The following is a 22,300-nucleotide window of genomic DNA, read 5'->3' on the forward strand; positions in this document are numbered from 1 at the left end:
GCTGCTCCTCCCGCTGCCTTTGTCTCCGTCTCCCTCTGTCTGACCGCAGACCCTGTGCCAGGGGCGCCCCTCCCACAGCCACCAGGACCCAGCCCCGGTGCCTTGGAGCCCTGCCATGTGAGTTCCCTGCAGCAGGAGGGGCCCTGACAGCCCCAGAGGTGGACTCGGCCAGACCCGAACCTGAGCTCTGTGTCCCCTTCCCAGCCCGGCGACCTTGAGCAGGTGGCGTCTCCTCCGGCGCCTCAGTGTTCTGACCCACAGCGTGGGCTGCCTGTGGGCTCTCACTGTGGGTCCGGCGCGTGCGGTCTTGCAGGGAATGTCAGCTCTTCCCACCCCTGAGCGCTCCTCCCCAGCCACGAGGGGCGGGGGTGGGGGAGGGGAGGAACCAGCATGTATTTATTTGTAGAGCCCTTAACTGTGTGCCGTGGGCCTCAGCATTCACGTCCTTTAATCCCACAATTACCCACGTGCTAGACACTACTATCATCTTCACTTTTGCCAGTGAGGAAACTGAGGCCCAGAGCCGTTGACCTTCTAAATCCCAGTTGCCGCCCTGGCTGGCGACCTCGGGCTGTGAACCAAAGTGTTGCAGGTTTGATTCCCCGTCAGGGCACATGCCTGGGTTGCAGGCCATGACCCCCAGCAACTGCATATTGATGTTTCTCTCTCTCTCTTTCTCCCTCCCTTCCCTCTCTAAAAATAAATAAATAAAATCTTTAAAAAATAAAAAATAAAAATAAATCCCAGTTATCCAGCTGGACTGGAACCCTATTATGTGTACATCTGAGGCTCGTGCACCTACCCCCTACTGCTCTCACCCCTCCTTTGCTTTGCTTAAGCTGTGTCCCCTGCCTGCCATGCCCCGTCCGATCCTAACTCTTACACATCCTTCAAAGCCCAGTGTAGGGCGGCCTCCTCCCTGAAGCCTTCCGGGATTGCCTCAGCCAGCAGTGGTCTCCCCGACCCCATGCGCCTCCAGGTGAGGGGCAGAGCTCACGGCCCTCCAGGTGCTCTGCCTCCCAGGCAGGCCTCCGCCCTCAGCTGCACTCCTGGGAGAGGTGTCAGCTGCTGTTTGCTCCTCCCCTGACCTCGGGGAGCTGGAGATAAGCAGCGGAGGGGCCCGTTGACCCCATCCAGATAACACACACCCATTTCCCTAGCTCAGCCCTTCCTGGTTGACACCCAAGGAACGCCAAGGGCCGGGAGGGGGCACGGGAGACGGCGAGGGCGTGGGGCCCTCAGCATTCTGTCTCTGCCCTCTCGGACTGCTCGGTGGGAGAGCAGGGGGCCCGCCAGGAGGGTCCTGGCAGCAGAGCTTCTCCGTGCTGGCCCGGGGCTGTGCGGGGAGCACCGGGTACGGGGCACCAGGTGTGCACACCTGCTGGGGGTATGCCCGGCTTCTCCACCCCAGTGGGGCCCCGTCCTGAGGCCCCGAGCGAGCTCCGTTGCTTCCCTGTGGGTGCCAGGGGCTGACACTTGCTCTGTCCCCTCACCAGGCCGACTCTGACGGCCCTGCCTCCAGACGCCTGCCCTCCACCCAGCCCTGCACTGAGGCTGTAAGCTAGGGCGAGGCAGAGGCCTGGAGTGCAGCCTCGGGCTGCTGAAGGAGGCGTCCTTACCCCGGCGCTGGCCCAGACAAGGCAGGGGTGTGAGGAGGGGGACCTGGGTCACGCCTCTGCTGTTCCACCCTCCCAGCCCCGGCGAGAGCTCCCAGGGCAGGGCACACGCCCTGCCACCTGCAGAGGGGGCTCTGACCCTCATGCTGGGGAACGGGATGGCCAGGCCAGCGTCCCCAGTGCCCTGTGTGCAGCAGCTGTGTGCACTTGCTGGAGGCCGTTACAGCAGCCCCGGGGGGCGTGTTGCCTTATCTGCAAAGTGCGTCAGTGTGGGCTCCTAGCAGAGGAGGAGGAACGTTTGTAACGTGAGCACAATTCCATTCCCACCTCGTCACGTGAACGAGTGGCCCCTTGGTGGCAGTCTCCTCCCCAGTCTGTGTCCAGCTCTCCCCGGTGGTCTCACCGGGGTCTTGTTAGAGCTGGTTTGTAGGGATCAGGGTCCAGAGTGTCCCTGTGGCTCGTGCTGGGTCTGATTCTTCAGCCTCTCAATCTCTCCGTCTGTTGAGGAAGGACGGTCAGAGAAGGCCTTTTGGAAAGGTGAACTCTGAGCTGGGGCTGGAGGGGGAAGAGCAGTGGGAACAGCATGTGCAAAGGCCCTGAGGTGAGAGTGTCTGCGGAGGCCCCGTGGCTGCAGGGGAGAGGGGGAGGGAGAGACGGTAGAAGAAGAAACGGGGAGGTAAAGAGGGTGACTTCCTGTGGTCCAGGCTTTGGCTTTTATTCTGGGCGTGAGGCGGAGTGCTGGGAGAGGGGGATGTCCGACCCTTCCCTCCCCCCGCCGCTGCCCGCCTCCCTCAGCCCCAACCCCCATCCTTGATGTGAATCGCCTGTCCCCCAGAAACCTTCGCCCCTGCTGTGGTGCCCCCACTTGGACAGCCCCTTCAGCAGGTGGGTGCAGCCAGCCCCCACTGCTGGGAGTGCCGGAGGCCAAGGAGATGAGCCAGTAGGTGGCGCCACTTCCAGAGCCGCCTCCGACATTACCCCTCCCCCACAACGCCGGCACTGGCCCACAGCCAATGGCTGGTGATTAAATGAGGGTATAAGAGTCGGACCCCCTTACGCCCTCCAGGCAGAGCAGCCCTGTGGTGCCATCCAAAGTCCAGGGCTCCCCCTGGCATCAGGCTGGGGCCAGACCCCGCTCCGAGTACTCACCTCCCCCTCTGCCCTGCGTCCCCCCTTAAGAGATCTCAGCCGAGATCCCCGTCTCAGACCCCGTGAGAGGGAAACCCAGTCCACCGGGACCCTCCCCTTCCGCTCCCCTTCCCACCGGCCTCTCCCTTCCCCAGTGTTTGTCCTTTTTAAACTCCACTAAAAATGTCACGGGCGGGCTCCTCGCCTTGCTTCCAGACTCCCTGATAAATTCCACGGGCTGGGCGACCCCAGGAGAGGTTTTCTGGAGCCGGGAACCCCATAAATCACCCCGCTGCCACTCCAGCGTGGGCAATATCTTATGTAAAAAGGTGTTTCCCGGGAGCACCAGGGGCAGGAGAATCCTATTACAAGCCGCCCCATTAATTATCGAGAGTCAAGCCGACCCTTCGCCGCGATTTTTTATCTTAAGGCTGAAAACTGATTACCTTCACCAGTCCTCCCCCTTCCAAAAAACCCACAAAACCCTAAAGAATAAAATAAATGTTTGCAGAACAAATACCCAAGTTTCTCTCTGCAGGGGAGAAGCAGCAGCAGGAGGAGAAGTGGGTGGGAAAGGTCCCCCTCTCTTCCTTGGAAGGTGGCAGTACCAGAGCGCTTGGCCTGTGCGGGGCGTCCTTAGGTTCCTTGACTCCCGGGCGCCAGGGCTACAGGTCACCCCATTTTCCAGATGAGGGACACTGAGGCTTGCCCGAAGTTACATGATCTAAGTAACCCTTTCATCGGAGGTAGGTGGGCAGAAAATGGGCCCGGCTGGGTGTGTGAAGACCTGAGTTCAAACCCCACCCCCGCTTCTTTCTAGAAGCTGGAACATCGAGCAGGTGAGTTCACCTTTTGGGGCCTTGGTCTCCTCTCCTGTGCAATAAGGGATAAAAGCACCCCTTGAAGGCTTCCGGGGGGCAGACAGACGCTAGCAAACTCATAGGACACCAGCCAGGCATGTCCCTTGCCTGGGTGCCCAGCAGCCTCCCCACTGGCCTGCTTGCTGCCAGTCTAGAGGACCCCCCCAACCCCGCCACCCCCAATCTGTTTGCCACTCGGCAGCCAGGGTAACCTTGAACAAGCCTAAGATAGAGCCTCCCCTCCCATCCCCCACTTAAACCCTCCCATGCCCCTCACCTTGGCCCCCAGGGCCCTGTGTCATCTGGCTTCTGCCTGCCTTTCGGGCTTCAGCTCCAGCCCGGATTCCCTGAACTGAGGCCACACCAGCCTCCTGCCCCTCCCAGAATTCACCAGGCTTGATTCTGCCTCAGGGCCATTGTGCGTGCTGTTCCCTTTGCCTGGCACACTGTTCCCCCACATCTCAGCAGAGCCTGCAGTGTCTCCTCATCCAGGCCTCGGCTACATGTTGGCTCCTCGAAAAAGCGCCCCCTGGCTCATGGTCTGCCTCTCAGGGCCGGGTCTACAGGCAGGCGGCAGAGGCACCAGCCTTGGGAGCCAAAGGTGAGGGGTGCCCAGTAACGCAGAAATCAAGGTAAATAATACTGTAATGAAATATTTTTTTAAATGAAAATGAATGCAGGAGCAATCCGTGATGAATAGCATGCCGACACTTTAAAGAAAGGTGAGCTTTCACCCGACCCTGATGTCTTACCCTCCCCTGGACCCTAGGCCTGTCAGACTCTGTCTTTAAAAAAAAAGTTGTCAGCCCTGGCTGGCATGGCTCAGTGGATTGAGCGTGGGCTGTGAACCAAAGTGTTGCAGATTCGATTCCCAGTCAGGGCACATGCCTGGGTTGCAGGCCATGACCCCCAGCAACCGCACATTGATGTTTCTCTCTCTCTCTCTATCTCCCTTCCCTCTCTAAAAATAAATAAATAAAATCTTTAAAAAAAAAGAATAATTAAAAAAAGTTGTCATCTTGTTCACTGTAGAGGATTCTGCATTAATTTTGATTTTCCACAATATTATATTAAAGTGCTATTAATCTTGAGCGCTGAGTTTTTTATATGCTCCTTTCCCCTTCCGTGGTGCACCCAAGGCGAGTCCTGAACACTCGCCGTGCCCTCGCCCGGCCTGGCCGAGTGTCGCTCTCAGTGCCTGGCGACTCTCTGTCTCATCGCCCTCCTTCCCTACCATTCACGGAACATGCTGACTGTCCCCCCGCCCCCGTTACTGTCCCCCCGGAATGTGTCACCCCTGTGAGGGCCGGCATCCAATCAAGTCTATTCGCATCTGTAACCCAGAGCCCAGAGGAGTGCCCAGCACACACTGGACCTTCAACAAATATTTGCTGAATGAATGAATGAAGATTCACAAAGTCCGGTGGAGGTCTGTACAGCTTGGCTGCAGGGTTTCCAGTCTATTCACCCACCCCCCGGCTCCCATTTTTCGGCTGCGGAGGCCGAGGCCCAGAGAGGGTGAGTCACCTAGCCACGGCCACACAGCACAGCCACAGCCAAGGCAGTCCCAAACGGAAACTCTCGTGAGGTTGCGTGTCCAGCACTGAGGGGTCTCTGGTATACCCTGGCGGGGGCTTGTCGGGCACACACGTTCCCGAAATATCACCCCCAAACTCATCGCCACCTCGGGCTGTGCCAGCTTCATGAGCCATCTTTACTCTGAACTAATTCATACGTTTCTTGAAGACATAACGGCTTTTGAGAAAGAAAATGTTATCGCCACACTACATGGGGAGACAGTATCGCTTCCCAGAGTTGGACAATAAGTGTAGCGATAACTGTAGCACAAGAACGAAAACAAAGTGACGTCATTCCGTCGTAGCCAGCCTCTGCTGGGCCGAGTCTGCAAGCCTGCCCAGGGTATGTTTGCGCTCCGAGGGCCAGAGGGGCATTTAGGGTGCGCAGGCACAAGTGACCCTTCCTAACGCGATCAGAAGGGCTGGAAGAGAGAGCTGAAGAGGGTGGCTTCCTCCTGAGGAATCTGGCACCTGTGACATTACCCAGCCCTCCACCCCGGGGGTCCCCCTGCCTTGGTTAGATAATGGCTTTGCAGGACCTCACAGCGATACAGACTTGGCCTTGGGGGACCCCACAAAAGTGTGCAGGGTGAGCCCCTCCCTTCTCCAGCAATATCTGCCGGGGTGGGGGTCGGAGGGCGCTGGGGTTGCTATAGCCAAACCTTTGCATTAACACCCCATTAGACATCAGGGATTTATTTTTTTTAGCCAGGTTTGAGAGTCTCGGAGGTCCCTGATTACAATAAAATTGCATTTCTTTTTTTTTTAACTCATATTTATTTTAGTCCAGTGAAACACAACACAATTGGTCATTTTAAAGTGAACAAGTCAGAGGCATTCAGCACATCGATGATGTTATGCAGCTGTCTCCTCCGTCCAGTTCCAATCCGTTCTCACCGCCCCAGAAGGAGACCCGTCCCCATTAAGCAGGACCCTCCATGCTCCCTCCTCCTGGCCCCAGCTGCCACCAGTCTGCTTCCTGTCTGTCTGGATTTGCATGTTCTGGACGTTTCCTATATTCTGTAGATGGAATCAGACAACATGCGGTTTTCTTGTGACTGGGTTCTTTCACTTCGGGTTGTGTTTCGATGGCCATCTTCATTTCAGCAAGTATCAGCCCTTCATTCCCTTTTCGGGGCTGCATAGTACTCCACCTCCTAGACATACTGCACCTTGTTTATTCTCTCGTTTGTTGATGGCGCATTTGTTTTTAAACCGACCGGCCAAGTAGCCCCTGTTAGGCCTTGACCTCCTGCTCGGGCCAGACCCCTCCCTCTCTTCACAGGCCGTGCATGTTTCCAGTGGACAGTGTGGACATTTGATTGTACGTTCTCGGAAGCAATGAGCTGCATCTCTGTCTCAGCAGGCTGGGAAGTCTGTCCTAGTTTAAAAAATGATTTAGCCCTGGCTGGTGTAGCTCAGTGGATTGAGTGCAGGCCTGTGAACCAAAGGGTTGCTGGTTCGATTCCCAGTCAGGACACATGCCTGGGTTGGGGGCCAGGCCCCCAGTGGAGGGGACGTGGGGGGTAACCACACATTTATGATTCTCTCCCTCTCTTCTCCTCCCCTTCCCCTTTCTCTAAATAAATAAATAAATAAATGAAAATTAAAAAAACAAAACAAAAAATGATTTAAAGAAGAAAAGCAGATGATAGCAGTCATTACAGCATCCAGTACATAGCCATTGCTATCATTACTATATTATTATTATTATTATTATTAATTTCATTCGGTGTTGATTACTCCACAGCCTGCTCCGCGCCAGGCCCTGTGCCTAAACTGTGACATGCTTGCATGGGACCTTGTTTAGCCCTTACAATGACCCTTGCCACTCGATATTCTTGTGTCCTTTTTGCAGACGGCAGAGCGGAGGCTCACAGCGTGGGAGTGAATGGGAACAGAGACCGACGTGGGCTGGGACGTTACGATGGAGCGGGAGGCGGACACAGCGCGGCGGCTGCCCAGGCTGGCATCACAAGGTCGGCCTTCAGTTTGACCGTGGACTTGGGGGGGTCCCTGCTACTTCTGAGCCAAGAGAATTGACACCGTAAGGCTTTCCTTCGGTGAAAAAAAGGGACGGTGGGGAATCTGGGCGTGCTTCTCAACCAACGCTTCAAAAACCAAACGTGCACGCGATCCCCGGGGATCGTGCGCCTCTGGTTCGAAGTTCTGGGCTGGGCCTGTGTGTGTGTTTCTGCCCAGCTCCCCGGTGCTGCTGCGGCTGCCGCTGCTGGTCCATGGACTGCAGATTAGAGTATCAAGGGGCTAGAAGGTCGAATTCTGACCCCAGCTCCGCGGTGAACCCTCCGTGGCCCCTGAGACCAGTCTCTTGCCTTCCCTGAGACTCAGTTTCTTTCCCTGGTCAATGGGGCCACTGCCTTCCATCTGGAACACTCTCCGAAGAATAAAGCATAGGGGCAAAGTCGTCATTTTCCATGTGCGCACCAGAAAGCCACAGGCGTCTGCTCGGCGGAGGGATTTCCTGCCAAAGCTCCCAGGAGCCCGTGGGCAGAGGCTGGGGGGAAGCAGAGGTGGTCCCGAGCCCTGGCACCAAATGCAGACAGAGGAGGCCAGACGCGGCTCGGCCTGAGAGAAGCGGCAGGAGAGGTCCCCGTTCATCACGGAAATGGCCCATTTGCAATGATCGGTTGCCCAGGTGTTAATAACGCTAATGGCATAGGAAGGGTAAACTCGGTCACTCGGCTGCACACAAGAAATATGCAGAGAAGTGCCCGGGTTTCCATAAATCAGCCGCGCGCAGAGCTGCGCGGGAGGCAGGACTTAAAATTCTGGTCAGGAGATGGGTATTCTCATAATCCGAGCTGGAGAGGTAATTTATTCTGTTTATATCTTTTTACTGCTCGACAAGGCTTGGGCGCGGGAGCCCTCCGCAGCCATTCTGCATTTTAAATATTAGTCCTGAGCACAGTGGGTCAGCTCTCAGGCTCGGTGGGGTGTTTATTTCAGGACAGGAGGGCGGGAGTGGGGTCGGGGACCGCGCGCATGGCCAGGGCTGGGGGTGGTGAATGCAAGTGGTCCAACTGTCCGGCTTTGGTCCGAATTCAGGCCTAGGGGCAGCGTGGGGGAGGCAACATCCCCTCCTCCCTGGGCTGGAGGTCGGAGCCAGGGGCTGGATCCCCTCCTCACCTGCATGCTTCCAAGCATTTTTTTTTCTCTTGGAAATCTTTTATTTTTCAATGGTAATAAGTACCGGTGATGAAGAGATAGAGATGAACAGATACATGCATGGGGGGGGGAGGGGATGGGGAGGGAGGGAGAGGGAAAGAAACAAGGGCAGGCGTGGAGGAACGGAAGTCCTTCTGCCTTTGACCTTGGCAGTTTCCATAAGGCTCTTCGCGCTTCCGGCTAGCTCCCTTTAACCCAGGAAGGCGGTTTAAACAAAGTCCAGTGAGGGCACTGACAGGGAGAATTAGCATTCATGGGACCCTTTCTTTTCTTTTTTTTAAACGTTATTATATCAGCCTTTATAACTATGCAAGCATATTTCTGATATGTTTTTTTTAAAAGATTTTGTTTATTTATTTTTAGAGAGGGAAGGGAGAGAGAGAGAGAGAGAGAGAAACATCAATGTGCGGTTGCTGGGGGTCATGGCCTGCAACCCAGGCATGTACCCTGGCTGGGAATCGAACCTGTGACACTTTGGCTCGCAGCCTGAGCTCAATCCACTGAGCTACGCCAGCCAGGGCTGGACCCTTTCTTAAACAGTCTCTTTCCATGGCAGCTGGAGAGCCTTCCTTCTTTCCTTCCTTCCTTCCTTCCTTCCTACCCTCCCTCCCTCCTTCCTTCCTTCCTTCCTTCCTTCCTTCCTTCCTTCCTTCCTTCCTTCCTTCCTCCTACCCATGTAGTGAGTAGACCCAGAAAGAGGCCTAGCCAGTGCCGGGCTCTGTCCTGGGTCCCGGGACAATGCGGGTCCTGGAAGCAGATGGTCTTGATTCACAACCTGGCTCCGCCCCTCCCCGGCTCTTCGACACCCCAGGGAGCTCACTTCCCCTCTTGGGCCTCCGTCTCCTCATCTGCAAAATGGGAATAACAATACTCGTCCTGAGGGGGCGCTGTGAGGGCTGAAGTAGACTCGGGATCAGACTGGGGCAGTGGGCCTGCCTGTTTGGGGGCATGGGCGTCACCTGGGGAAGCTGGTCCAATGGGAAGCCCCCGGGCACCAGGCCAGAGGGCAGGTCCAGCTGTGGGCTATGGGTCCCAGGGGTGTGTGTGCGTGTTCAACAAGCACCCCCCTCTGATCACACCCTGAGAAATAGCTGTGGGCGTCCAGGAGCTAAGATCCCTTCCCGATGCTTCCCCTTCCCGGCTCGGCCTTCCACAGGAACCGCCTCCCTCCTGAAGTGTCGTGACTGACAGCTGCCCCAGGTGGGGTGGGCGGGGCATCTCCTCCCTGAGTCCCTGAGCCCTCTTGGCACCTGGGAGGCTGACATGAGCTCACAGGAGTGGGGGTGAATTGGAGCTGATTTTGACCAGGGTCCTCCTCTCTTCCCTTGTCATCCTTCAAGGAAATGGATGCCTGTCCGTACACACACCTGGCTGAGGATGGGAGCAGGGATGGAACCCAGGACCTGCATTTCCTGACTCTTGGCCACAGGTTAAATGATGGACAGAAGACCTCTGTGAGCCCATTCCACAGAGGAGCAAACGAAGGCTCAGAAAGGTGATGGCATGACCAGCTAGAGGGTCTCCTGGGCCCCAGCTCCCTACTCTCTGCAGCCACCACCCTCCTCCCAGGTGACTTCTGCTCCCAATCCCCGTTCCTTGTGATGCTCAGAGGAAGGGACCACGGGCAGCTGGCCCCGTGTGCTGATTATCACCGTGGCACGAGCATCCCTCCTGAAACCTGGGTTCCTGAGCCACCCCCCGAGACTGTATCCGCCCCCCCTCCCCCATCTAGGGCCACTCAAGTGTCCCCTGACATGAGAGCAGGTGTCTCCCCTCCCATTTCTTCCAGACCGAAGTGTTGCGGGCATGTGACAGGCACCTGCATGCCCCGTGTCTTGTTTTAAAATGAAAAACAAAACAAAACATAAAATTGGTCTGGAAGGAAATGCATCGGCTACATCACCCCAGCGCTTGAGACCTGGGGTGATTCCTTTTCCTTCCTTTTGTCTGTCTGAAATGTCTGAGGTTTCCGCAATGAGCGAGCAGCATGTGCCGGCTGCAGACGGAGGCACCGCAGGGAAAGACGCAGACAGCCGGGCCGCCGGGCCTTATCCCCGAGGAGCCCGCGGGGAAGGAAAACCGGAAGAGGAGGGCTCTCCGTGTGAGCACGTCCCACTTGAGTGTCCACTTCCCCCCGTCTCTCTGCCCCCTTCTTCTCGATGCCACCACTGACATGGGCAAGACCCCCAACCCCACGCAGGGGTGACAGGGACCCGAATGCAGGACACGCTCCCCCTTAGTTTTACCGCCTTCGTCCGCAGGGTCTGAGTTGGAAGGGACTGTCGGGAGCACCCTTTCTGATCCCTTTCGTGAGGAGGGAAACTGAGGCAAAGAGGGAGGGACTGGTCTTTAGGAAGTGGCCCCAGCCCCCTGCAGCTCCCCTTCTGTCACGCTGATTCACGTACACGACAGCACATACTGTCACTGACATGTCAGAATGGCAGAGTGACACCATCTCCCTGCTCTCTGTGTGGGGACATGCCTGTCCTACTACCACCTTGCAGGTAACAAGCATCTTACCAGCCCGGTGGGTTTTTAAAAAAAATTTAAATTTAATTTAGTTAATGTATTTTTTGCCACCTGGAATCGCATGGTGGCATCATCAAGAGTGAAGCTAGAATTTACTTATTTTCGACGCGCTGCGGACCAGCACAGCACCATCACACACCCCTTCCCTCACCAACTGTTTTGCAGGGTCACTGCGTTGCCAGGCAGGTCTGTGGGGGACTGGCGTTATCACACAAAGCCCGGGGAGATGGTGCCCCGTGCACCTGTCAAAACACACGGCAGCCACGTTCACTACCTGGTCGTGTCTGAAAGAACTCCTCGTTTAGACAAGGGGGGGGGGCGGTCTTTGCACCCACTGTACCTGCTCTAGGCTAGCAACAAGGGCCAGAGAACAGAAGGGTCCCCATTCACAGGGAGTGACTCCGAAGACAGGCAGGAAAAGAAAACCACGCGGCACTGAGGGAAAAAAAGAATTTTTTTATTAATCTTTCTTTTTAGAAAAGTTGATTTTTTGTTGTTTTTTTTGTGATTTTTTTTTAGGTAAACCTCTTTCTGCTTCCCCTCCCTTGCTCTGCCCACCCTCCTCTTAAAAATATAAAAATGTCCAGCCCCAGATAACTAGAGTACAATAAATAAACAGTAAACACAAAAACATACTTTATTTGTTTCTTCTTTATACAAAATAAGGAAACTAGAAGCGTCCAACTTCCAAAAAAGTATAATACTGTACATCCTGACGACCCAGCCTCCAGGCCCCCGGGTCTGTGGGCCAGAGCCCAGAAATCTTGGCGCCTTGCCCCGGGGGGGGGCAGAGCAGGATGGGTGAGTATTCGGGTCTGGCCCGGACCCCCGGGCTCCCCCAAAATGTCAATGGAATGAAGGAGAGGCTGGCTGGTCTGGCCCAGAGCGGGCTTGCAACGTTCGGACTGTCCCACCTTCCTGGAAAAGCTGACCTTGAGCCCGGAGAGTGGCCACCAGGGGGCGCCAACGCGCAGGTGGATTGGCCTTCTTCCCCGCGACACCCCCGTTCCGGCGTGTGGCTCGGTCACTCTCTCCATCTTCTCCGCCTGGCGCTCTCTCCATCTCTCCTCGTTTCCTCATTTCGCTCCCTTTCCTCTCTCCCTCCAATCTCTTTCCTTACCGTCTCGTTTGAAACACGAGGGGAAAGCAGAGTGAGAAATAAGATGCCAACAATGCCAGTCGGATGGCGAGGGCGGGGGCGCGCGGGGGAGGGGTGCGCGGAATGCAACCCCGCCCCTCGGCCTCGACCCTCTCTTGGTCCAAAGAGGTGGTGGGTGGGGGGTCGCGGGAAGTCTGGAGCGTGCTTGAGATCTCTCGACCCTCTGCAGGATGGACTTTGGTCCCAAGAAATGGCTCTCGGCGGCCAGCAGAGCGCTGGCGTAGGGACGGGGGTCCCGGAGAGCCCGCGGGGTGGCGGTGGGGGTCGCCCCCGCGGCGTTGCGCAGCCGAGGAGCAGCTGCGGGTTCCGTGTGGACCGAGAGAGAACCGCTGAGGGGGCCCCAGGCCGCGGGCCGCCACGGGTGGGCGTTTTGCTGTGGGGAGGCTGCGCCCGGGGGCGCGGCCCGGGCCGGTGGCCTTACCACACAGCGGCCTCGTTGAGCTCCGGGTTGGGGTGCGACAGGGGTCCGCTGTAGCCGCTGGCGCCGCTCATGGGGAAAGGCGGGCTGGGTCCCCCGCTGAACACCTCGCCGGGCAGGGGGTGCAGCGCACCCGGCAGGCCCGGCTCGGGGCTCGGCGTGTCCGGGTGCGAGATCATGTCGGTGAACCTGGGGTTGTCGGCAGCGTGCGGCCCCGCCAGCGGCGGCTCCAGGGCACCCAGCGGCGTCGAGCCAGGCCCGGAGGCGGCCAAGAAGCTGGAGTCAGCCGGGGACTGCGCCTGTGACGGCGGGCCGTGTGCAAAGAAGTCATAGTTGCCTCCTGGCGCGTAGTAGTCGCCTTGGTAGTCTGCGGGAGGGAGGGAGGAGACAGGGAGGGCGTGAGAGATGCGGGGCGCAGTGAGGACCTGGGGGAACCGGGACCCGGGAGACGTGGGGGGAGGTGGGCAAGCCTGGTTGGGGCCGCCCGGAGAGGGCGTTAATGGGGGGACAGGGAGACACTGATTCGAGGTTAGAGACCCGCGGAGAGGGAGGCCCGGCGGAAGCCTCGGCGAGCAGACCCAGGGGTCCGGATCTGGAGAGGGACCATGAGAGGGATCGTGAGAGCGGACGAAAAGGGAGAGACTCCAATGTGGGAGACACAGCCGGAGGGATGCGGACTGCGGTGGGGAGTCCCCTGGCTCCCGGACACGGAGAGAGACGCGGGGACAGGGTCTCAGAGTTGGTGGGAGATGCGCAGGGAGCGAGGGGTGCGGAAGCCGCGGGAGAGAGAGATGGGCAGAGGGCAGAGTGAAGGGGGGGCCGAGGAGGGGGCTGAGCCGCAAGGCCCCAGAGTCACAGCGGCGGGGTGCAAGACGAGGAAAGAGACCCAGCGGCCGGCGCGGGAGAGACTGGGGACCCGCAGAGCACATGTGGGAATCCCAGCGAGGGACCCAAGCACAAGACCAAGGGTCGGGAGAGACAGATGCTCCCAGAGACGGGGGAGATGTGTCCGAGAGAAAGCCAGAGACACGGAGAGGAGCGGGGAGGCGGTGCAGGGGCGACAGAGACCGGAGCGCCCACGGTTGAGGCCCTGCCGCGGCCAGGCCGGGGAGAAGCCGGGAGCCGCGCCGCATCCGCCGCAGCAGCAGCAGCGAGAAGGGGCCGGCTCCGCACCCTGACCCTCCCCCTCTGCGCCCCAGCCCTGCGCCCGCCCAGGAGAATGTCCAGGTTGTCTGACCGTTTGCACCCATGTTGCTTAGCCTGGAACCCAGAAAGCTGAGCCCCAGCGCCTGGGGAGACCCGGAGGAGGAGGAGGAGGACCCGCCATTCTCTGGGTCATGTTCAGAGTTCCATGGGGGGCATCCGGGGAAAGGCTGGGTCCTCCAGTCCCACTCCGCGGTGGGCTGGCCGGGACACCCAGAGTCTGAGGCATCGGGGAACTCGGGGCTCTTTTGAGAATCTGGGGGTGGGTGTGGGCGGGCCCTCTTTCCCGAAACACGCGCACATGTGTGCTCTGCCCACAAATTCAGGAGACCCGGACTCCGGCCTGCCCCGTCCTCAACAAATGGTTTCTGACCTTCGCTCAAGGCCCACACTCCCCCGGGCTCTTGCGGACAACCCGCTCCTCTCCCCCCAGGTCAGCCCCTGAAGGACTGGGGTGTGGGACCCCGTGAAGGGAGCACCTTGTAGCCCCGCACTGGTGGCAATAACCCGCTTTGTACGGCGGGAAAACCAGCGTGCCCGGCGGCTGGAGTCTCCTCGACAAGCCCACCACCCCTGCTTCGTCCTGGGGGCTCCGTCCGCGGGCGAGTCCCGGCCACCCCCGGCCACCCCCTCCCCTCCCCTCTCCACACCCCAAATCAGTCCAAACGGAGGTGTCTAGAGGGGAGGCTTGGAGATGATTTAGGCAACAGCTAAACACGGTCGCCAGTTACTTTTTTTAAGAACCACTCCTTCCATTCTCGGCGAAACGGAAGCACAAGGTTGGAAGCGCGAATACGGGGCCCCCGAGGGACTGGGATGGGGGCCGGCCAGGGCCCGCAGCGAGCGGGTCCGCCGGCGAGGACCGCGGCCCCCGCGCGGAGCGCGCCGCCCCCGCCCATATGGCGGCCGGGCCGGAGGTAATTGGAACAAACACCGTCTGAAAAGGGCACAAAAGCCGCAGCTGGGGCTTTGTCCGCGCTCCCACGGGGAGCCGCCGGCCCGCCGCCCGGCCCCTTTCTCGCCCGCTGCCGGCCGCCGCCGCCGCCGGGATCTCCCAGCGCGGATTAGGCGGGGCTGCCTCACCGGGGTTGGGGGGCCTGCCCCTCCCCCCTCCCAGTCCGGGGGAAGAGGGGGCCCCGGCGGCAGGACGGGTGGGGGCTCCGTGTCCTGGGGAAGCCTCGGTTAAGGATCCGGGCGGGGAGAAAAGGCCCGACCGGCACCGCCCCGTCACCTCCGGAGATTTTGTGCGGAAGGAGACCAAGTTCGGTGGAGAGGATCCCAGAGCCGAGACCCCAGGACGGTCCACTATCCGGGCTGCCCTGGGCATCTGTAGCCCCACAACCTGGGCCCTGACATCACAGAGTCCCCCCCCACCCCAAAACACAGCCACACATTTTGCGCACAATTTCTAGGGACCGTGGCCAGACCCGAAAATCGAACCTCGCAACCCTGCGAATGTAGCAAGGCCGGTATCTACTCTCGTGCGTCTGGCCTGCGCGCGAGGCCTCGCCCTCACTTTTCTAAGAGCAGCCGCTTCTCCCCAAACTGAGCTACTAGCACCCTCCCGACCCCAACCCCCGCAGGCCTATGGCACTGGGCAACTCAGAGCAGAGACCCCTCTCCGGTAGAGGGGCTCCCCAAATTCAGAGGCTCAGAAACACAGACGGTGGTGCCGTCCTCGAGCCCACGCGCCTGGGAAGTGGAGGTTGGTGAGCAAATGCTGAGACGCCCCAGCGCCCAGGGAGTCCGCAAAACCCTTGGTGGGGGCGCTGGAACGGGTCGCCGCCAAGCCAGTGGGAGGAGATGAAGGGGTGGGGAGAGGAAAGGGGGAGGGGGGCGGGGTGGAGGAAGGGAGGGGGCTGGCCGAGAGGAAAGTTCACCCCGGGCCCGAGCCTGGTGACGTCAACGGCCGAATTGCTCTCCGCAAACTCCCGCTACCCGGCCCTGCAGCCCCCGAGGCAGGGAGTGCGTAACCGGGTAACTGGGTGGACCCGATCCTTGAGCCCCCGGCCTCCGCTACATGCTGGTCTGCTTGGGGCTGGAGTCCCGCCCAGAGCGGGGCTCTGGGCCCCTGGTGCCAGAGGCCGCGTGCCCAGGCCCCGCAGCCGCAGAGCCCGAGTGGGGTCGACGCCTTGGACGCCTGCGAGCGGGCGGAGGGGTACAGGGCCTCCTCCCTCCGCCCCTCCCGCCCGCACTGCCCTCCCCGCGCCTGAGTTCCCGTAGTGTCCAGCACACCCGGCTGCAGGCGAGGGCGGGGGGGGGGCGCTGTGTGTCCCGTGGGTGTGGGGGCAGGGTGCGTGTGGGTTTGTGAGTGGCGGACTTGGAATGACGGCGGGGGGTGTGGGGAGTGCGCGAGCCAGTGGACCTCCCGGGGTGTACTTGTCAGTCAGTGCATCTCGGGTAGCGTGTCCCTGTGGGTGGTCACGTGTGATCCTGTGCCTAGATCTGTGTCCCCGGGGTGTCTGAGCTGGAGTGTGTGTGCGAGGGAGGGTGCCCACGTGTCCCGTGTGGGTGCGTGTGGCTGCTTGTCTGATGGTGTGTGTTACTGCCCAGGTGTCTGGCTTTGCATCCAGGAAGAGAGAGAGAGAGTGTGTGTGTGTGTGTGTGTGTGTGTGTGAAGGTGTGTCCGTTATTGTCCTGCGTGGAGAGAGGGGAGCGAGGGAGTCCCTGGGCAGCTCAGAGCTGGGGATCGGCTCTGCGCCCTCGGCCCCCAGAAAGGACGAGGGCCTCGGTGTCGGGCAGAGCATCGCGGGTCCCCTTACCTCCATAGTAGGTGTACGGAGTGGACCCCAACATTTCAGACTCGTCTAAGCGGCCACCCAGCGGACGCATGCGCCTCGGACTCCGGAAGAAGGCGTGTCTCCGGGCGCCCAGTGCGCTCAGCTGTTTCATCCTGCGCTCTTTGGACCGCCGGTTCTGGAACCACACCTGGGACGGAGGAGGGGGCTGTGAGCTCCGTTGTGGGGGGTGGGGGTCCTCTCCCTGCCTGGGCTGCTCCCCCTGGGTCCTAGCGCCTCCCTCCTCCAAGACTGTCCTGAGAGTGGGGGCTGGGGGGGGGGGGGTGGCCGGATTAGGCCAGAGGGGTGGAGAGGGGCCTCGGTGAACCAGCCAAGGGTGAAGGATTTCGCGGACCCTTGGGGCGACTCATAAAGACTTGGGCTTCCTGGTCCTCACCCGCCCGCGGTCTGACGGCTTTATAAAGGCCTCCTGCCCGGCCTGGCTCTGGACTGGGCCCCTCGGCTTCTCAGCCGCACTCTGGCCAGAGCCGTTTGTCTGTTTGCCCAAGCACTAGAGCAGGGAGGAGGCACGTGAGGGACTTCGCCTCCTCCTCTGCTAAGGAGGTGATTGGACGGGAAGGGCCTGCCCCCAGCACGGCTTAAAGCCCTCCTGGACCCGGCCGCGGCGAGGTCCCGAGAGGCGAAGTGACCAGAGACTTTGGCTAAGAAAGAGTCTGACCAGCCGGACCCAGCCTGGAGCGCACCAACTGCCCCTACAACCGGAATGGAAATAGGGCGCAAAGCGGGGTGCGACGCTCCTCCGAGCCTCCCAGCTCCGGGACGCTGCGGGCTGGGCAGGGGGCCGGGCGCCCCGGCCTGGGCCGCACCTGGATGACACGCATGTTGAGACCCGTCTCCTGCGCCAGCTGCTCGCGGATGTGGCGCGTGGGTTTGGGTGTGGCGGCGAAGGCGGCCTTGAGCGTCTCCAGCTGCTTGGCTTTGATGGTGGTGCGCGGGCCGCGCCGCTTGGTGCCCGAGTTCTGCTCCTCGTTCTCGTTGTTGGCCGTCTCCTTGTCCGACGACGTGGAGTTGTCCGTCTCCTTGGGGTCGTCCTGGAGTGGGTCCTGGAGGTCCGGGGACAAACTGCGGTCCGTACAGGACGACACTACAGGCGGACGGAACGGGAAGGGGACAGCATCGTGAGCCGGCGGGGAGCCCCGAGGCCTCTCCGACCGGGGAGCCGGTTTTAGCCGGCCCGGGCCAACGCCGGCTGAGCTGGGGTCCCTCCCAAACCAAGCCGCAGCCCCTCCCCCAGGGGCAGGTGCCCGCCCCCTCCCTCCGGGCGGGCTGGGCCTTGGGAGGGGCCCTTTTCTACCCTTCCCAGCACTTTTCTCCGATTGCCTGGGTAAGGAGAGGCACGCCCTCCGGAGAGCCCGGCCTTCTCCGAGAGGGGCCGGAAGGAGGGTGCAGAAGCCCTCGGGGCCTGGGATCTTCCTTTCCCTTCTCTCCTTCCAATTAGTGGCCTCCCAGGGCGGGTAGAAAGGACCAGGAGCTCAAAAAAGGAGCACGAGGAAATCGCCCAGATTCCAACAGGACAAGGTGGCAACGTGGAAAAGGCTCCTGAGTTGGGGACAGCGGGGAAGGAAGGAGCTGGGGTCCCGGCGTCCTGGGGACTGGCTGGCTGGGGACTCCGCGTCTCTCTCCCAGCACCCAGCTCCGGCCTGGCCCGAGGCCTGCCTGGCGGGTGGCCGCGAGTGGAGAGCTCGGGGTGGGCACAGCGGAGAGCGCCAGGCCGGGCGAGGCGGCAGGGGCGGAGCCCCCTACCTGAGTTGAGGCTCCCCTCCTTGAGGCTGGACGAGCTCAGGTAGTCCTCCTTGCACACGAACTTGTTCTCGTCGATGACGTAGAGCTCCTCGCCCGTGGACAGCTGCTTGTTGCACACCATGCAGGTGAAGCAGTTGAGGTGGAAGACTTTGCTGCGGGCCTTGCGCACCAGGTCGCTGGGCGAGATGCCTTGCGCGCAGCCCGCGCACTTCGTGCCGAAGCGCCTGCGGACGCGGCGCAGCCGGTCAGCCGCGGCAGCGCGCGGGCCCGGCCTCCCCAGCCCCTCACCGCTTCCCACGCTCCCTAGCTTCCACGAAGTCTCCTCTTCCATATCTGCCCAGTGAGACTCCAATCCGGTGCTCCCTAGCGGAGCGCAAGTGAGACAAACCTCCTGGGCCGTTCTGGGGACTGGGACCCGTGTGCCTCCTTCAGGTTTATTTGGACCCCACTGGGCTCAGAGCAGTGGGCACCGCCTTCGGCCAGGCAGAGGGCCCAGAGCGCTCCAAGCTGCTCCCCGCACCCCCACATCCGTCTGGGATGCTCAAGGCAAACTGGCCTCTCCAGGTCAGGGAGGCTTTTTTAAGCCAGCCAGGTGGGATGTGGGCCACTTCTTGGCTTTGCCTCCTGGATCCTTTCCAGTCCGCTGGGGCCCAGCAAGGACCCGACGGCCTAACTGGCGGGTTCTAGCGACGGGGCGGGGAGCCCCTCTCCTGCCCTGCACCGGAGCAGAAAGGAGGGAACCTTCTGCTGTTTCCCAGCACCACCCGCACTGGAAGCTTCCAGCCCCCATGCTGGGACACACCAGAGCTGGTCAGGAGCCTGTGAACAGCAGGAGCCCCAGAACAGTGGAGCCTGAGAAGCCGGGACCAGACCGTGGCTCCAGCCCTCCTCCAAAGCCCTGGCCCTGGCAGGCAGCGGGAAAATGTGCCCAGAAGGCAACCTACACCTGCAAGGCCAGCACGCAGACCGCTCACAACCCCCCCCCCCCCTTCTCACGTTCCTGGTCTACATCCTTTTCTTTTTTTCCTCTTTGAGTGCAGGGACAGGGCCAGCCTCCTCCGGAGTGGGTGGTGCAGAGGGGCACTAATAGGGGTGAGGGGCAGGCTGGGGGGAGGGAGAGCGCCCAGGACTTTGGGGCCCCACCTCTTCCCACACCCAGGTCTCTAAACAGGGCGAATTTGGGTGACGTTGATGTAGTGAGGGCATTAGAAGCCATAAGTCACTTTTGGCCTTATCCAGCGAGCGTAATTGGCCATATGTACCTTATCAAAAATCATTAGGCGCTCTGCAAGCATCGCCACATTAGGGACCTCGGTTCCCCCGGCCCGGGAGTTTACACGTGTAGAGGCGCGGCTGACATTTTCTCCTATTCAAATTCCCCAGCGCCGGGCGGCCGGGGCGGGCGGGCGGGCGGCCGCGCTCCGCGGTGTTCCTCACGCCCCCCTTCCCTGGGCGCCGGAATCCGCACTCACAAAGCCCGCTCTCCGGCGCTGGGTGGGAGCCGGCGGGGGCTGAGCTGCCGAAAACCCCACAGCCTCCAGGCCACATTTCGGCAGTTCCCACCCCGGGGAAACTGAGGCTCAGAGAAGGGACCCCCCCCCCCCCCACCTTCCCTGGCCTGCCTCCTGTGGGCAGCCAGGAGGAGGTGACACAGCCCAGGGCTAGACGCCCGAGGTCCTAATTCTCTGCTCGGATGTCGTTGCTACTTTTCAACGTGGGAGAGAATATTTCAGGGGCTGGGTGAGGGCAGGAGGGGGTAAAGGTTCCCTCCCCCACCCCCCTGCCTCAGAGGACACCGTCCCTGCTGAGCCCTCTCTGGAGCTGGGAAGTTTGTGTGTGTTCAGCAGGCATCTGAGAGCCCGGCTTGCACTACCACAAGGGCAGCCCCCGGGGCAAATGTACTTGCCTGGGGGGAGAAGCCACCAGCCACCCCTAACTTTGCAAAAAGCTTTCCTCTCTCCGAATGGGGCTTGCAGCTTCCACCCTGGAATTGGAGCCGCGGGGAAGGAGCAGAGACCCGTGGGGAGCAAGTTTGCCGGGGCTTCCTTCCCCGCTGCACCCCCGAGCCGAGCCGGCCTGGAGGAGCAGCCATGAGGCAGGGAAGCAGCTTCCCTTTTGCTCCGCCCCAGGGTCGGGTTCTTTCCTTGACCAAGGACAGGGGAGAGCAGGGGGCTGTCCCGCTCCCCGTTCGAGCCGGGGAGCCCGGGAGCCCGGGAGGGAGTCTCCTGGTTTCCCCTTCCCCGGCGCCCCCACGGAGCGCGCGCAGGCTGGGCGCGCAGGCTGCACGGCCTCTTACCTGAAGAAGTCATTTTTGCAGTAGAGCTTGCCCTCGCGCGAGAAGCACTTCTCCGAGAGGTTGGTCTTGCACTCGCAGCACTGAACGCATTTGATGTGCCACGCGCGGTCCAGCACGTTCAGCAGAAAGCGGTCGAGGATGGGCCGCTCGCAGCCGGCACAGTGCACCATCATAGCCCCGCGCCCCGGCGGCTCGGGCCGCCTCGCCCTCCCTTTGGGCCCCCGGCCCTCGGGCCCCGGGCCCACCGCTGCGCTCCGCCTCTCCTCTGGGCTGCCGCCGGGCGAGTCCGGTCCGGACCAAGACTCCGCCGGTCAAGTCCTTGGGTGATGGCTGGCCTGGCGCCGGGCCGCCCGGGCTAGGGTGGGGAGTGGTGGCGTTCACAGCCTCATGCCCCGGGCCGCGCGCCCCAGCGCTGGTTACGAGCTCCCCCAGGTGTCTCGGGCGGCTGCTGGCCTCGGCGCTGCGGAGCGGCTTTCCCCGGTGGCGGAGGCGCCGGCACTTTCCCCCACTTTCAAGCGGTCCAGATCCTCATCTTTGTCTGGCCGCCGCCTAATTCGCGCATCCTTATTCAGATTTGGTGACGTGGCGCAGCACGTAGGGGGCCCGCCGGCCAATGGGTGCGCGGTGGCCATGGCAACCTCTTAAATTTATAGCATATCTAAATTGGCTACAGCGTTGCGGTCCGGACAGAGCAAAAAAAACAAGGCATCAGTATTGTTGAGTATTAGCTTGTACCTGGTTCGGAGGCGAAGTAAGTATTTACCTTGCAGTGGGGGGCCGGGGGCCGGGGGCCGCGGGATCTGAAAACTGCTTCTCTCTTCCTCTCTCTCTCTCCCCTCACACATATTTGGGGGCCAGGATTCCCGGGCCTAGTGGGGGGAGGGACCCTCACCCCCTTCGCCGTCCCGGCAACTTGCAGAAGTTGCCCGAGGGCCGCAGCGCACTCTTCACCCGCCTTCTGTATTCCCAGCCCAGCCCGCCCGGATCGGAGTCCCTCTCCCTTGCGCGTCGCTGGGCTCTGCGCCTGGGAGCCACGACGGAGCAGTTCAAGGGGCTCCCGGAGCTGGGCCGCATTCTTTTGTCATACATGGGGCTAGGGCCCAGGAGGCCCTGGGGGGCGGGGAGGGTGGGGAGAGAGCGAGCGCGAGAGAGAATGGAGGTCATTAGGCTTGCATATCTTTCCCGGTAAACAGGCCCAGGTCCACGTCGGCGGGAGTGGGAATGTGGCGGGTGGGATGGGGGGTGCGCGGGCGGGGGGGGCGGGGGCGAGTTATCTGGCCTGGTCCGGGACCCTGGAATTTCGGGTCTGAGTGCGTTGCCCACGGGGCTCCGGAAGAGATGTAGGGGGAGGGGAGGGTGTACGGGGCCTCACGAGTTTTCCCAAAGCCAGCTCAGAGGTGGCCTCACCGCGTCTCCCTTTTCCTTGCTGCACTTTCAAGATCCCCGCTCAGCCGGTCCCGGGCACCGCACCACGGAGGCAGGGGACATGACTGAGTGGACTGTGCTTGGCCAGATGGGTGTGCAAGTTGGAGCTCTCAGAGGGTGCAGGAAGAGGCCCGCGGGGCGCCGAGGGTCTGGGGGAGTATGGGGGTGCCCTCAGGTGTGTGTGTGGAGCGCGGTGTAGGTGTGGGGGTCTGAGGAGACGGAGGGAGAGGGTCAGGCCTCTTTTTCCAAGGGGCCAACCCGAGGCTGGGCGCTCCCCATGTAGCGGGAGGCGGGCGGGGATTTTTCCATGCTGCTCCCCGCGGCCGGCTGCGGGCGGCCAGGGAGGGTAGGCCCAGGGCCCG

The 22,300-nt window shown here is 61.1% G+C and overlaps 1 protein-coding gene across 1 annotated transcript; it reads right to left on the reverse strand.

The window, feature by feature from the left end:
* Positions 1-12,472: 12,472 nt before the first annotated feature.
* LHX5 (LIM homeobox 5) lies at positions 12,473-20,686 on the reverse strand. The gene is made up of 5 exons (XM_028529061.1): positions 20,514-20,686; positions 18,218-18,441; positions 17,281-17,558; positions 16,439-16,604; positions 12,473-12,840 (listed from the first exon to the last, which is right to left on the reverse strand). The coding sequence occupies exons 1-5, from the start codon at positions 20,684-20,686 to the stop codon at positions 12,473-12,475; spliced, it is 1,209 nt and encodes a 402-aa protein (XP_028384862.1).
* Positions 20,687-22,300: the final 1,614 nt, after the last annotated feature.

The sequence above is a fragment of the Phyllostomus discolor genome, chromosome 13, assembly GCF_004126475.2.
Source record: "Phyllostomus discolor isolate MPI-MPIP mPhyDis1 chromosome 13, mPhyDis1.pri.v3, whole genome shotgun sequence".
NCBI classification, from domain to species: Eukaryota; Metazoa; Chordata; class Mammalia; order Chiroptera; family Phyllostomidae; genus Phyllostomus; species Phyllostomus discolor.

Bases quoted from the DNA above. Each gene is read 5' to 3' on its own strand.
- LHX5 (XM_028529061.1), bottom strand. From the start codon at position 20,686: ATGATGGTGCACTGTGCCGGCTGCGAGCGGCCCATCCTCGACCGCTTT. The intron at 18,442-20,513 runs GTAAGAGGCCGT...CCGCGTCCGCAG, and splicing joins TGCAAAAATGACTTCTTCAG to GCGCTTCGGCACGAAGTGCG. The intron at 17,559-18,217 runs GTAGGGGGCTCC...GTCCGCCTGTAG, and splicing joins GGAGGGGAGCCTCAACTCAG to TGTCGTCCTGTACGGACCGC.